The sequence below is a fragment of the Peromyscus maniculatus genome, chromosome 23 (assembly GCF_049852395.1).
Source record: "Peromyscus maniculatus bairdii isolate BWxNUB_F1_BW_parent chromosome 23, HU_Pman_BW_mat_3.1, whole genome shotgun sequence".
Lineage (NCBI taxonomy): Eukaryota > Metazoa > Chordata > Mammalia > Rodentia > Cricetidae > Peromyscus > Peromyscus maniculatus.
The window spans coordinates 15,688,909-15,703,442 of NC_134874.1; the positions used below are offsets into that span (position 1 = coordinate 15,688,909).

The 14,534-nt window shown below is 52.4% G+C and overlaps 1 protein-coding gene across 2 annotated transcripts in view; it reads right to left on the reverse strand.

The window, feature by feature from the left end:
• The window catches only part of Vps37b (VPS37B subunit of ESCRT-I), a 29,451-nt gene extending 15,226 nt beyond the window's left edge, over window positions 1–14,225 (reverse strand). The window contains exon 1 of one of the 2 annotated variants that reach the window (XM_076560515.1): window positions 14,026–14,225. In XM_076560515.1, coding sequence (XP_076416630.1) covers window positions 14,026–14,136 — 111 coding nt within the window. In that variant the 5' untranslated portion in view covers window positions 14,137–14,225. Of the gene's footprint in view, window positions 1–6,574; window positions 6,705–14,025 lie in introns of those variants that run through there. The other variant, XM_076560516.1, reaches the window with a different exon arrangement.
• Between the last annotated feature and the right edge of the window lie 309 nt (window positions 14,226–14,534).

A 14,534-nucleotide genomic window follows, 5' to 3' on the forward strand; every position in this document is an offset into this window, starting at 1 on the left:
CAAAAGCTCCACCCACTCGGCTGAGAACCAAGGCTTCCTGGGCAGTGGTGGTGCACGCCTTTAATCCCAGCACTCCGGAGGCAGAGGCAGGCAGATCTCTGTGAGTTCGAGGCCAGCCTGGGCTACAGAGTGAGTTCCAGTACAGTACAGTCAGAACGACATAGTGAGACTCAGAACGACATAGTGAGACCCTGTCTCAAAGAAAACACACACACACACTGTAAAGGACCAGAGGTTTCCAATCACTTTTTTTTTTTTTTTTTTTTTTTAAGTAAAGCTGTCGAGCCAGGCGGTGGTGGCGCACGCCTTTAATCCCAGCACTCGGGAGGCAGAGGCAGGCGGATCTCTGTGAGTTCGAGGCCAGCCTGGTCTACACAGCAAGTTCCAGGAAAGGTGCAAAGCTACACAGAGAAACCCTGTCTCAAAAAACAAAACCAAAAACCAAAAAAAAAAAAAAAAAAAAAGAGTAAAGCTGTCGAATGCCTTCTTATTGGGATGGAAGCTTTCTCAGGAGCAGGTAATGACCTCTAAATCTAAACTCAGTCCTATGCCATGTGGCTAAAGATCAGGATGCCACTGCCTTGAAGAACAAGAGCTCACAGAAATGCAAATGTCGAGGCTTGAAAATAATGGGACCAGTCCCAGAGAAGAAATAAAACTGACTCTGGGACACACAATTTGCCAGTGTCCTTGTTCTGGCAGGATGACAAACCTGGGCTTGGCGTTTCCTAGAAGACTTATTTCCTATTATTCAGATAAAAACAAGCAAGCTCAGGCTGGGGGGTGGGGGGTGGCGGCAGCGGTGGTGCATGCCTTTAATCCCAGCACTCGGGAGGCAGAGCCAGATGGATCTCTGTGAGTTCGAGACCAGCCTGGTCTACAGAGCGAGATCCAGGACAGGGACCATAACAACACAAAGAAACTCTGTGTGGAAAAAAAAAAAAAAAGCAAGTTCTTGCAGCTTGGAATTACTTGGATATGGTGTAAGGAGCAGGGAAATATGACAGGTTTGGTGGCTCTGATAGCTGGTACCCACTTTGAGATGTGACCTGACTACAGCCACCTGCTTTGTGGTAACGCCAACCCTGGGTAGAGGCAGGAAGGAAGGAGGGCGGCGGGAAGGCAGGATGGAACACCCACACTGATCACGATGCTAACTGCCCTTGTCCCTGGTATCCCGAAAATCTGTGTGTGTGTGTGTGTGTGTGTGTGTGTGTGTGTGTGTGTGTGTGTGTGTGTGTGAGAGAGAGAGAGAGAGAGAGAGACAGACAGACAGACAGACAGAGACAGAGAGATCCAGACCACTGAATCCCAACTTCAACTTCTGCTAAGCCTGGGAATTCTGTACATAATCAGGACCAGTTAGCCGTTAGTTAACTAGGCAGGTTTGGTTAAAGCACCCTCATGATAAACATCTCAAGTGTTTTGTTTTCTCTGAGACAGCTCTCACTAACTAGTCCAGGCTGGCCTCACACTCATGATCCTCCCGTCCACTGCCTCAGGAGTGTTGGGAGAACAGGTGTGCACTGGCTAACCATTTTATAGGCAGGAATGTGCCCCCCCCTTCACTTAAGACAAAGGTCTGTGTGTAAGCTGGTGCATGTGTGTATGCACACGTGTGTGGAAGCCAGACACATGTTAGGAGTTCATTCTTCAGGGGCTATCCACCTTACCCTGAGCCATCTCCCTTGTTCCCAAGGTCTCTTCATAAAAAGCTCCACTTTCTCTTTCTCTCTCTCTCTCTCTCTCTCTCTCTCTCTCTCTCTCTCGCTCTCGCTCTCTCGCCCTCTCGCCCTCTCGCCCTCTCGCCATGCCATGTGCATGCCTAGTGTCCACAGAGGCCATAAGAGGGCATTGGATGCCCTGGAACTAGAATTACAGATGGCTGTGAGCTGTCATGTGAGCGTTTCGAACTGAACCCAGGTCCTCTTGACCACAGAGCGATGTATCTCTCCAGCCCCTCCAACTTCTTTTTACATGGCCACATCCTTCCACTGAGTGAAAACCCAGCACTAGACAATGAGAGCGCCATGAGAGCGGAACCCTGGGGGTTCTTTGATTTGCTCCTGGTCTAGTTCCAACCTCGGTCACCAGTGAGGTGAGGTGAGGTTCTGTTCTGGTTTTTTCCTGGTGGAAGACTTTGTACCAGCGCTTTCTAAGGCACACGGCTTGGTCTTCAGAGAAGCAGCCCTTCCTCCTTCCACTCAGATCATCAGCTGGAGAGTGCTGCACAATTACCAAGCAGATAAAGCCAGGATGGAGAGGTCTGGCAGCCAACACAGTTGGCCCTGGATAGCATGTGGCTCTCTACATAACCCTGGCTGTCCTGGAACTCACCATGTAGACCTCGGACTCATAGGGGTCCTCCTGCCTCTGCCTCTCAGGCAGTGGGATCAAAGGTGTGCGCCTCCACATCTGGCTGTATTTATTTATTTATTTACTTGTTTGTTTGTTTATCCTGAATGAGGGGTCACTGCACTGCTGGTCTTTAACCTCTGACCTCAAGCGATCCTCCCCCATCAGCTGTTAGGACACTGCACGCGGGGAACCGGGAACGGTAGTATTCTGACCCAGCCCTTGGAGACTCGCCCAGCATCCTGATGCAAAGGCCCCTTTAAGAACGGAAACTGCTCCCCCCCTCCATTCCCAGGAGGTGTGCACCCTTGACTTCTCTCTTCCCCTCTTCTCTCCCCCCACCCTTCTCTTTCTATCTTTCTCTATCTTTCTATCAAATGAACTCTCTCCTCGTGGATGCAGTGCCTGGGCTGTGAGGGACTGTTCACTCGCCACAGGCCACTGCTGCGTCTGCCTGGCATGTTTCCCTCACCCGAGGGGCCACCTTGGCCCGGCCAGCCAGGGCCCCGGCATGCAAGATCCTAACATCAGCCTCCCGAGTGGTTAGGATGACAGGCACATGTTCCCATGCCTGGCACAGTCCCTCTTACAAACTTTTCAGTGCACACACAAGGGTGAGCAAGTAGAACTGTGAATGGGTAGACAGGCCGGGGGACATGCACGAGGTGAGAGAATATGCACACAATTTCTGGGACTTGTTTGCACCATGTGGGCTCTGCGAATCAAGTTCAGGCTGTCAACCGCTGTTACCCACTGAGCCCCCCACTGGCCTGCCAGCCACTTTTTGGGACGGCAAAGACAGATGGAGAATTGCTGGGGAGGCACTTAGTGAAGTGGAAAGGTCTCAGTCTACAGCTTCTGTGGTGATCTTGTTTTGTTTGTTTGTTGATTTTCTTTTTTTTTTTTTTTGGGTTTTTCGAGACAGGGTTTCTCTGTGTAGCTTTGCGCCTTTCCTGGAACTCACTTGGTAGCCCAGGCTGGCCTCGAACTCACAGAGATCCGCCTGCCTCTGCCTCCCGAGTGCTGGGATTAAAGGCGTGCGCCACCACCGCCCGGCTTGTTTGTTGATTTTCAAGACAGGGTCTCTCTGTGTAGCCCTGGCTATCCTGGAACTCACTCTGTAGACCAGGCTGGCTTTGAACTCACAGAGATCCGCCTGCCTCTGCCTCCTGAGTGCTGGGATTAAAGGTGTGTGCTACCACAATGGGGCTACTTCTGGGCTAATTTAAAAATGAAGACTCTCCTCTCCCCTGTCCACCCTTCAAAAAATTCAGCTACTAAAGTTTCTAACCCCCAACTTTTTAATCTTTTTCCCCTTTGTGGGGGACAGGTCTTACCTGCCTTACTCAGAGTGCTCTTAGACACAGAGGCTCAAGTGACCCCCCTGTCTCGGCCTCTGGAGGAGCTGGGACTCGGAGGGAATGCCACTGCATGCCCGGAGCCTGGTTCCCTGCCAGGACCACCACCACCAACGCACCCAGGTTTCTCATGGCCTCGGCTTTCTTTCCCATTTCCTCTTACCCACAACTTCAAGAGATTTGTGTGGGGGCAGTTCTCAGCTTAGGATCCTGGGGGACCCCGGGTTTATGCCGAGTAAGACTGTCTTTTGATGACTCTGCTCTTCTCTTTACTATGTATCTTGACGTGACCTTTCTAACCCTGACTCTCAATTCCGTTTAATGAGCTTCACTCTCCTGACTTTGATTACTCATGCTCACTTCAGTATAAGTGAGAAAATCCTAGTCTAACCAGGTGTTTGGTCGTCCCCCCCCCCCACTTTGTGGGCAGTTAAAAAGTCAAAAGAGAAACTACTGCTCTCTAGATTACTCTATTTAAGTTCCTTAACAGAAATCTAGTTATTTCATATAGAGAACCAGATGCCTAAGCCGTCCTGACTTCCTTCCCATCACTATACCAAAACCCCCAAGTTAATCAGCTTATAAAGGGGTGCTTTGTTTTAGCTGCTCACACTTGCGTGGTTCTAGTCCGTAGCAGGGCTGACACACTGCCTCAGGCCTCTGGTAGAGGGGACCAGATGGTGACAGCACACAGGACACAACAGCCAGACACACACGGCGACACGACAAACTATTCACCTCATGGCCAGGAAGCAGAAGAGCAAGGAAGAGCCAGGGTCCCACGAGTCCCTTTGGGGTTGGTTACACCCTCAATGACTTAAAGCCCAGGTCCTCTGCAGAAAGTGATCTTAACAAGCAAGCCATCACCAAAGTCCCAATACTAACCCACTGTAAAGAAGAAGAAAAGCTAAATGCCACTTAACAGACTCAAAGATGCTAACCACAAAATTTATGATGGGGAGAGAGCCATCTGAGTACCCAGAAACACACAAATTAGGACAAAGACAGAAGATGTCAAGCAGGCACTGAAAACCATGCTTTGGGGACTGGTAGGATGACTTGGCCAGCAAGCCTGATGGCCTCAACGCCAATCCCTGGACCCATATGGTGACAGGAGAGAGCTTTTCCTTGAAGGTGGGCCCTGACCTGTCAGAAAGAACAAACACAAGCTACTTCCCTACTGAAACAGAGTCCAAAACTCACGTGGCCTTCCCCCATGCCACGGAATTCATTAGAGACACCTCACAACGAACTCTGTGCTGCCACTGATATGCCAGGGCCTTGGGCAGCAGCAGCAGAAGTCATTTATCCCACAGTAGGCCCCGGGGACCCGGCGGGAGTCTACTACAATCAATCAGAATACTGCACACCCTCATCTCACATTCTCCTAACCCCCAGGGGTCCTCCATCCTACCCTGGCTAGAAGGAAACAAAGCAGCCTCTCTCCAGCCCATTAACCACCATTTCCCCAACTCTATTTTGCTGAGAGCTGTGTAATCACCAAGAATTAAGACTCTGGGAATTAATGCCTAGAGGGAAATGTCTGTCAGCTCAAACGGCCCCACACTCCTGTGTTAACTACAGAAAGGCCTTCAATTTATTGTCTTCTTACCATCGGGTACCATGTTAGCTCACACAGCCTATCCTGTTTAATCCTCGGGGTAACTAAATGGGATGCCTTTCTTCCCGTTCTTTTCCCAGGCTAGCAGCCATCTCCCTATACAGCTGATTTGGTCCTGAATGCCTGCTCCTCCTGTCTCCAGCTCCCAAGTGCTAGGAGCGCACAGACTCTCCACACTCTGTGTATCGGATGCTGGGATTAAATGCACACCATCTGAACTACAGCCCCTTTATACAAAACAGCCCCCTCTCTTTTGTTAAATAAAAGGTCTCAACTATGTCACCCTGTCTAGCCTTCACTCATACCCCTACCTGAGCTTCCCACACTGGGGTAACAGGCAGACGCCACGACACCCGTTTTAGGATACTACGGTTGATACCACCACCATGTTAACAGTGGGGAAGCTAGTATTTGGGAAACTCGCCCCAAAGTTTTCTTGCGCCCCAAATCTTGTCTTAATCTCCTACCCTTCCTACCACACATGGTAGCTACACCTGTAGTCCTAGTACTGATACGAAGGCAGGAAGGGCACCAGTTTGAGCCAGCCTGGGCTACATAGCAAGATGCTATCATCCTCCCTGCCACCACCAAAAAGCAAATACATACACATAAGGTTGACTTTCCCATCTTCGTGGTTTTTATAACGTATGCCACCTCTTTTCCTGCCATTTTCTTGCTGAACACACACAAACACGTATGGATCTGTTAGCTTTCTACCACATCTATGTGTGACCCACAGACACAGACACATAGAGACAGACAGACAGACACACACACACACACACACACACCACAGTTCACTGTTATTCCATCTGGGCAAAACAAGGCCCAGCGAGCTCACTGGGAGTGCAGTCTCTGGCCCTGAAGTCCACTGTTCTGGCTGCTCAAGGTTCAGTTGCATCTTTCAGCCTCCTAACTGATGTCCATGCTTCCTAATCTTATCCCCTCTGGTCCATCCCCCACACTCCCACCAGAATCATCTGCATAAATGTCAAGGGCAGCCAACCGCAACACTCCCTGGCTTAAATCCTGCAGTGGCTCTCTAGAGGATCAGGCCAAGCTCCTTACCCTGGTGGCCTGTGAGGCCATCTGGTGCCGCCCGCTCGCCCGCCTCCCTCAGCCTCGCACTGGTCCCTCTGGCCCTGCTGGTCTATCACTGGGCACGCCTCTCCTCAGTCTTAGTTCTGTGGTCCCCCCCCAGGCCCCAGAGCCCACTCCCTTATTACCCGGTTAGCTCTACCTCAACCTCTGCTACAGCTGTGAGGCCGCCTCCTCCAGGAAGCACTCTCTGATGACCTTCCCCATGCCTCAAAGGCTTCCTGGGTCTCCCCTGCCTGGGGCATGTTAAATTCCAGTACTTCTTGTGGATTTAGCTCCGTGTACACCAGCATGATGCTAAAGGATGAAAATCCGGGGCTGAGGGTCCAGTCTGATGGGGGAGCACCCGGCTCGAAGGTGGGAGGCACTGGGCCCTATCCCTAGCCCCACAAAAGAAAAGAAAAAGGAAGCTGTGGCTTTACTGGTTTCACATCCCCAGAGCACACAACCAGTTCCCCATAAAGGCTGAGTAAATGAATAAACCTCCTTGAACTCAGCTAGGGCCACACGAATGGAACAGCTGTCTGTAGGCAAACATTAACTGGCACCCACTGTGTCCCCTCCACCATGCTGGGCACCGGGCTGTGGACACGAACACAGTCTCAAGAGGCCATGCGTTAACCCTTGGAGATAACAAAAGCTTTGATTTCAAAGAATTAGGTGGTCAGCCAGATGGCTGAGCACGTAACCGAGACAACAACGTGACTTCAATCGCTGGGACCTATGGGTAGAAAGAACCAACCCCCCGCCCCCCAGCTGGCCTCTGACCTCCCCACAGGCACACACCTAAACAAAACGCCCAAGGTTCTAAGAAAGCAAGGAACAGCAGGGCGGTGGTGCACACCTCTAATCCCGGCACCCGGGAGGCAGAGGCAGGGAGGTGAGTTGGGGACCAGACTGGCCACAAAAGGACCTTCAAGTCGGCACAAGACAACCCAAGACCAAGTTCTCAGCACAAAGGAGATGTATATGCCCAGAGGGGCAAAGGGCAGGGAATAAGAGACAAAGACAGGAGACAGGACCAGGGAGAAGGGAAGAGGAATGAGGGAGAGGGGAGGGAAGGGGTGAGGGAGGGGAGGAAGGGATATTTGTCCGGAGGGATAGAGGAGACTTGGCAGTTTATAAAGGAAAAAGGGGAACCCGTGTCAGGATGAGGTGTTTAAGCTATTTAGGGTATGTTAAGTTAAATGGGCATGCTAATTAGGGGAGCCAAATTGATGTGTGTGTGTGTGTGTGTGTGTGTGTGTGTGTGTGTGTGTGTGTGATTGCTGGACTTCAACACTTTGATAGCTGGACCTTGGTGGTCAGCCTCAGGAGGAAGTGGCCAAATAAGGGAATGGACCTTGGTTGCTGGCTTTAGGAATGTAATCTAGCAGGGCAATGGCAGTGGTGCACGCCTTTAATCCCAGCACTCGGGAGGCAGAGGCAGGCGGATCTCTGTGAGTTCGAGGCCAGCCTGGGCTACAGAGTGGACAGCCTGGGGTACACAGAGAAACCCTGTCTTGGAAAAAACAAACAAAAAGAATGTAATCTAACGGTTTAGCAAGGAGGAGGGGATGGGAGAAAACAGTGAAAGGTAAAAACCTGTTGGCAACATGTTGGCTACAGTCAGGCCGGCTAGAGCCCTTCAGTTCTCACGGTGAGTTGCTTAGTGCGAGTCAGTCATACAACCCCGAGATAGCAAAGCCAAGTGCATCACATCTGGAATTCCATTCTCCTTCAAGAAGTCCCACAGGGAGCCTTGTCTCCGCCTCTGTCCTGCCAGTGAAGACAGCTCTTCCAGGTGACGCCAAGGAGGAAACAGCCAAATGCAACTCCGGTCTCACCATGTTACGGGCACCAGTGCTGCCGAGTCTCTGTAGATAACCTTGCACCGTGCTTGGTATGAATCCCCATGGCAACGTCCACTACAAATACCACAGTCAGGGCCTCCTGAACAACACAGCTGGCCTTCCTCGGTCCAAGGGGAACCGCCACTGCAGATCAAGTTCAGTGTGGCTAGTTCTTCCCCAGGTCAGTCAGACAGAAGCACAGTGAGAAGATGTCAAAAAGGGGTCACTGAATTCCGGGCTCTTCTCCCAGCTAGTCCACGGCACCTCCTTGCTTCTGACGACACACTAATTACCTAGCAGTCATTCAAACCTTACAGTCCCTTTGATTTCCAAGCACTCAAGGCAGGCTGAGGTCAGAACCTCAGGGAGATGGTTCTGGGGAGCTCCAGAGTGGCACACACTTACTTCCTCCTGCCCTGGAGGTGCCCTGCTGGAGCCCCACATTCCGACAGGTATCATTTCTCCCTTCCCACCTACAGGAACCCTCCTGCACTCACTCCGGGCTGTTCTCCTCGTCCCCCGAAGCCACGCCACTGCTCACGGTGGCACTGATGGGGACACAAACCTTTTGTCAGGCACTACGCTGACGCCAGTGTGGAACGCGGTCACAGGGAAGCGGCCAGCTTATAAAATGGGTATCGAACGCCACAGATGACGCCAACGAGGAGGCTAAGGGACAAGGAACATGTCTGTGACTGAGGGAACAGGGAAGTGGATGCCCAGGGAACAAGTGGTATCAGGCTGGTGCAACTCAGACCCTGGTCTTTCTCTCTCTTCTTTTTTCTTTTGTGGGTGGGGGGGGGGTAGTTTCCTTACACTGGAGTCCAATCTGGTCTCAAATTTGTGACAATCCACAAGCTTCAATCCACCAATTCAGAAAAGCTCTAAGAAAGGGGGGGTGACCTCTAGGGAACACTCCCTCTGGGTCACACAAAACCCTAAAGGCGGGTACCACCACTCTCCTTAAAAGTCGAGAAAACTGATGCCCACGGACTTGAAGTAACTTAAAGGCAGTCACCCAGTCATGTGACTCTTACCTATCATCTTGCCATAAAACTGTAACACTGCTATTTAAAAAAAGCCAGACGTAATGGCCCACACCTTTAATCCCAGTCCCCAGGAGGATCTCTGAGTTTGAGGCCAGCCTGACTGATATAGTCAGTCCAGGACGGCCGGGGCTACAGAGTGAGACCACTGTATAACCTCAGCAAGTTCAAATCTTGGTTTCTAAAAAAAAAAAAAACCAGGGCCCACCAGCAATGATTCAGTCTGTGTGATCCCAAGGAGTCCCGGGTTAGCGTTCCATTTCAATGAGCCATTATGACTGGGGCAGTAGCGGCTGTCACACAAATCACGGCCTAACAGCCTCAAGGAAGCGGCTTCTTCCAGACCAGAGTTCTTTACTACTTTCCACAAAAGACTGTCTTTTCAGACGCCCAGGATTTCTGTGTGCTGACACTCTCATTCCCACAGGCACAAAGCCGAGGAATGTGAATCCTCCGTGAGACGGTTAGCTGGTGTGGATCAGGCAGCACTTCCTGAGAAGACACAGGCAGAAGGGACCCAAGAGGTCCATCCCGTGAGCTTGCCTAATGCCCCAAGCAACCGTTCCTTTTATGGGAGTGCCTTGCCAGTCAACAGGGTTCATGTGGACAGATAAAGGCACATTCCACTGCCATGTAAAAATAAGTTAAAGAAAGAAAGGAAGCCAGTAAGATGGTTGAGGGCAGTGGTTCTCAACTTTCCTAACCCTGTGACTCTTTAATACGGTTCCTTCCTCATGTTGTGGTGACCCCCCCAACCATAAAATGATTTTCACTGCTACCTCATGGCTGTGATTCTGCTACTGTTATGAACTGTAAATATCTGTGTTTTCCCTGGTCTCCGGCATGACCCTTGGTCATCGTTCAACCTCCAGAGGGTTCATGACCCACAGGTGGAGAACCATTGGTTTAGACGGCAAAGGCCCTCGTTGTATAAGCCTGAGTTCAACTCCTCCATCCCACGGAGGAAGGGAAGGGCGTACCTCCTCAAAGTTGTTCTCTGACCCCCACTTGGACATCAACATCCATTTGTACTTTAAAAAAAAAATCTGAGCCGGGTGGTGGTGGCGCACGCCTTTAATCCCAGCACTCGGGAGGCAGAGGCAGGCGGATCTTTGTGAGTTCGAGGCCAGCCTGGGCTACCAAGTGAGTCCCAGGAAAGGCGCAAAGCTACACCGAGAAACCCTGTCTCGAAAAAATCAAAAAAAAAAAAAAAAAAAAAATCTGCCAGGTGTGATTGAGCACACCTTTAATCCCAGCCACATGGGAGGCAGAGGCCGGTGATCTCTGGGCCTGCCTGGTCTACAGAGTGAGTTCCAGGTCAGTCAGGGCTATGTAGGAAGACCCTGTCTCACCCACACAAGCACACTTTTTTCCCCCCAAAAGAGGAGAAGGCCCACTAAGAATGTCTGCATTTAGGGACCAGCATAATGAGCAGGAAGACAGGCAAAGGGAAAACACACAGGGCCCCGGAGCGCCTACAGCACGACATCATTTTAATGTCCGGAGCTGCTAAAACTCACACACGGCAATTAAAATAGTGTAAACGAACACAATGCCCACTACAGTTAAGCCTAGAGTGAAGAACGTCTTCAACAAGCCACACTTTACAGCAGCCACAAAATATCCCCTCAGGCTGGGAGAAGCCTCACTCTACAATTTAAAACACTTCCTTCTGCCAGTTTAAAGAGAGAGAGAGTCTTCACTTCAGCTACGGCCAGGCCAGTCCACTCCCCGAGGCTTCCTAGGGCCACTGAGTCACCCAACCCTTTCGACTGTAAAAAGGTAAAATGTTTTCTAGGCTACTGGCAAGTCTAAATTTACCTTAAAATTTTTAAAATGAGACCTTAGTCATCTGTTGGGGTGACATCAATTATTCTTCCAAAAAGGGAACCCCAGGTGTTTACTCTGTGTGTGTGTGTGTACACATACACATATGTGCATACATACACAGGGCAACATGCATACAAGAGTGTGGAGGCCAGAGGAAAACCTCTCGGGTGTTCCCACCTCGGGTGTACCTTGCCTCCTCAAGGGCAATCCACCTTGTTTTATGAGTCCCTCACAGGCCTGCAGTTCACCCACTCGGCTAGACTGGCTGGCTGGTGTACCCAGGCAGCCTCCTGTCTCCCCAATGGCATCCCTGGCTTTTTACACAGGTTCTGGAGATTGAATGCAGGCCCCCGTGTGTCCACAGCAGGTACCTTACCCACAGGGCTCCGGTTCCAGCAACAACTGTTATTGATAACATACGTTATCATCATATTGTCCTTCCCCGGAGCTGTTCAGAGAGGTGCAGTGATCTGCCTACAATCACACAGCACGAGAGCAGCCAAGTCCAGTCCACAGTCTATGTTACCAAAGGAGCATTCTGCTCCTTAACACTTTATCATAAATACTCCATTTGGTCAGGGGTGGGTGGTTCCCAGAATATTCGCTTGAAACCATGCCAAAATAAACAAATTCATGGCACTGTCAAGTGAGGGGAATAACTAGGTTTGCAAACCAGGTATTTTGGTTTTCGAGTGGTTTCCCTGTTTTCAAATCATGACACCTTCACAAACAAATTACTGCTAGCTAACTTCAATAACACTACCTGGTCTACTCAGGTGGGGTCCGTCAGCCCTCAGTATTTCCATATGGTACTATGGTAAGAAGGACACTTTAACTAAGAAATTTTAAATCCTTCCAGATTAATTTACCTTTCTCCTCCTATTACAATCTCCAGGTTTCAGCTGGGTGTGAGGAGGGCACACGCCTTTTTAATCCCAGCACTCAGGAGGCAGAGGCAGGTGGATCTCTGTGAGTTCGAGGCCAGCCTGGTCTACAAAGCAAGTTCCAGGACAGCTAGGACTGTTTCACAGAGAAACCCTGTCTCAAGACACCGAATCACAACGACAACGACAAAGAAAACCATCTCCACGTTTCTGGGGAGAGGACACATGGGAAGCCAGAGTCACCCACCGCCAGGCTAGTTGACTCACCCCCCACCGATCCCTCCGCTAAATAGCAGTTTGTTTCATGAAATGTCCCACCTACAGAGTTCCAGTAGCTGTTCTGACTGACACAGAATAGTCAGTCACACACGGCAAAGCAGCAGCTTGCAGGCAGAGTCACATGCTGAAAAGCATACCTATCATTTTATTATTAAACTAGAAAGACACTCGGTGACGGCCAACAAAAAAAAAAAGTCTCCCAGGAACTGCAGAGAAGCGGAGACAGGATTGTCCTTTCTCGTGCAGACACGGAATTCTCATTCAGTCAAGAAAGATGGATTTTGTCTCTTAATTCTCTGAAATGGAAAGTACCACATGGATACCACAAACTGGGTAAATTGCATCTCCGAGCAACGTTCTGAGTGCCAAGCTGCAAAGCCCGTGAATACAAGGGGCGTATTAATGGAAAGACTGATACCATCGTACTACAGTGGCCCCTCTGTCGAAGCAGACAATGATCTGTTGAGGGTTTTCCAGGGATTCTGAATGTACAACCTTCTTACAAGCCCCCTTGGAAGGGGGCTGGCGGGGTGCTGAACAATCCCTCTTCGGAAAGCCAGCCAAGAGCCCCTTACACCAGCTCCTGGCAGGAGGAAAAACTAGGCACTGCGGGCATAGGGAAGCTCAGACTTCCCAGACAAAGGAGGGAGGTGGGCCAGGGAGAGCTGGATCGGACAGCCCCGGGCTAAGCGCATCAGAGTCAGGACCAGTTGGGAGAGAGGGGGGGGAAAGGGAAGTACTACCAAGGGTGAAGTCAGTCACTCCTGCCGCAGGGCAAACCACAGGCGAGGTGTGGAGGAAGATAACCAGAAACATGGGCGGGCACATGCCTTCCAGAGGCTGGGCAGGCCCTGGACTAGGAGAGAAGGGGGGGGGGGGTCAGCAGTCAGCTCCCAGCCCCCCATTCACTCTGGTGCCAGAAGCAATTTCAGGAACCCAAAGAGGTGGGCAGACAACCGTGGGGGGCACAGCCAGGCACGCCACAGTTCCCCCTCATCCCTCCTTTCCCCCGAAGGCCGGGATGCCTGGAGGAAAGGGATCATCCTCTTGCCGCCCACAGACCGGTTCACAGAACCAGCGAAGGAAGGAACTCTTGAGCCAACTCTGCTAAGGCCGCTCTCACGGGAAGGGGCACTTGGGGAGCCCGGGAGCACGGGGTCCCTGCCCACCTCCAGCCTGGCTGGCTGCGGCCTGGGGCCTCTGAACTTCCGAGGACCCCTCTCGGAATCCCATCCTCAACTCGGCTCCAGATCTCTTGCTTCCCCACACGCCCCTCTAGGAACCGTCCGTCAACTCCGGCTGGCCCCAGATCGCGCCCGCAGGAACCGGCTCCAGGGCCCCGCCGACTTTTCCAACCCTTCCCCTCCAAGCGTTCCCAACACCCGCGCCGAACCTACCTGCCTGCCTGCCTTGGTCCCCCTCGAGCCCTCGGGGAGGCTCAACTGCTGTCCCCTCCCTCCCTCCTCCCTCCCCGGCCACCCACCCAATCTCAGAGCCCTCACTGCCTCTCACGGCCCCAGCCCGGGCCCCCCCAGACCCCCCACACACGCAATGTCCCGGTTCTAGGCTCCGATCCCCGTCTCAAGCCGGCCCGGGGCCCTCAGTGTCGTCGTCCCCCCAATCCTCTCGCTTCAGGGGCCCCCACTCTCGCCGTCCCGGCAACCCCCCCTCCCCCGCCCCGCCGCCCCAGCGCGCCCGCTCCCCCCGAGGCGCTCCGCTCACCTCCTCCATCCCCCGGACCATGTCGCCGAGCTGCGCGTCGTCCTCCAGCAGCTCGTGCAGCTGCATCAGCGACAGCCCCGCGAAGCGCGACTCGCTCGCGGCGCCCGCCATCCCGCCACTCGGCCGCCGAAGCCGCCGACGCCGCTGCTGCCGCTGCCGCCGCCGCCGCCGCCACTCGGGCCGCCCAGGCTCCGCCGACCGGAAGCGCCGCCCTCGGGCCCCGCCCACTCCGCGCGGGAGGGGGGAAAGAGAGGGGGCACGTGACGCCAGCGCTGGGTGTGACGTCATCGGCGCCCGCCCGGGTCCGAGGCTTGGGAGGAAAAGCGAGAAGCCGGGGTGTCACGGCGGTGAGGGGGATGTCGTGAGGTCATAAGAGCCTTTTTTTTTCCTCCCCCACCCCAAAAAAAAACACATAGCAAGGATTCACAGAGCAGGCTCGCTGGGCTTGGTCAAGGCTCTTGCCTGCTATCCCTGCGCTTGTGAGTTCGAGGCCACCCAGGTCTACATAG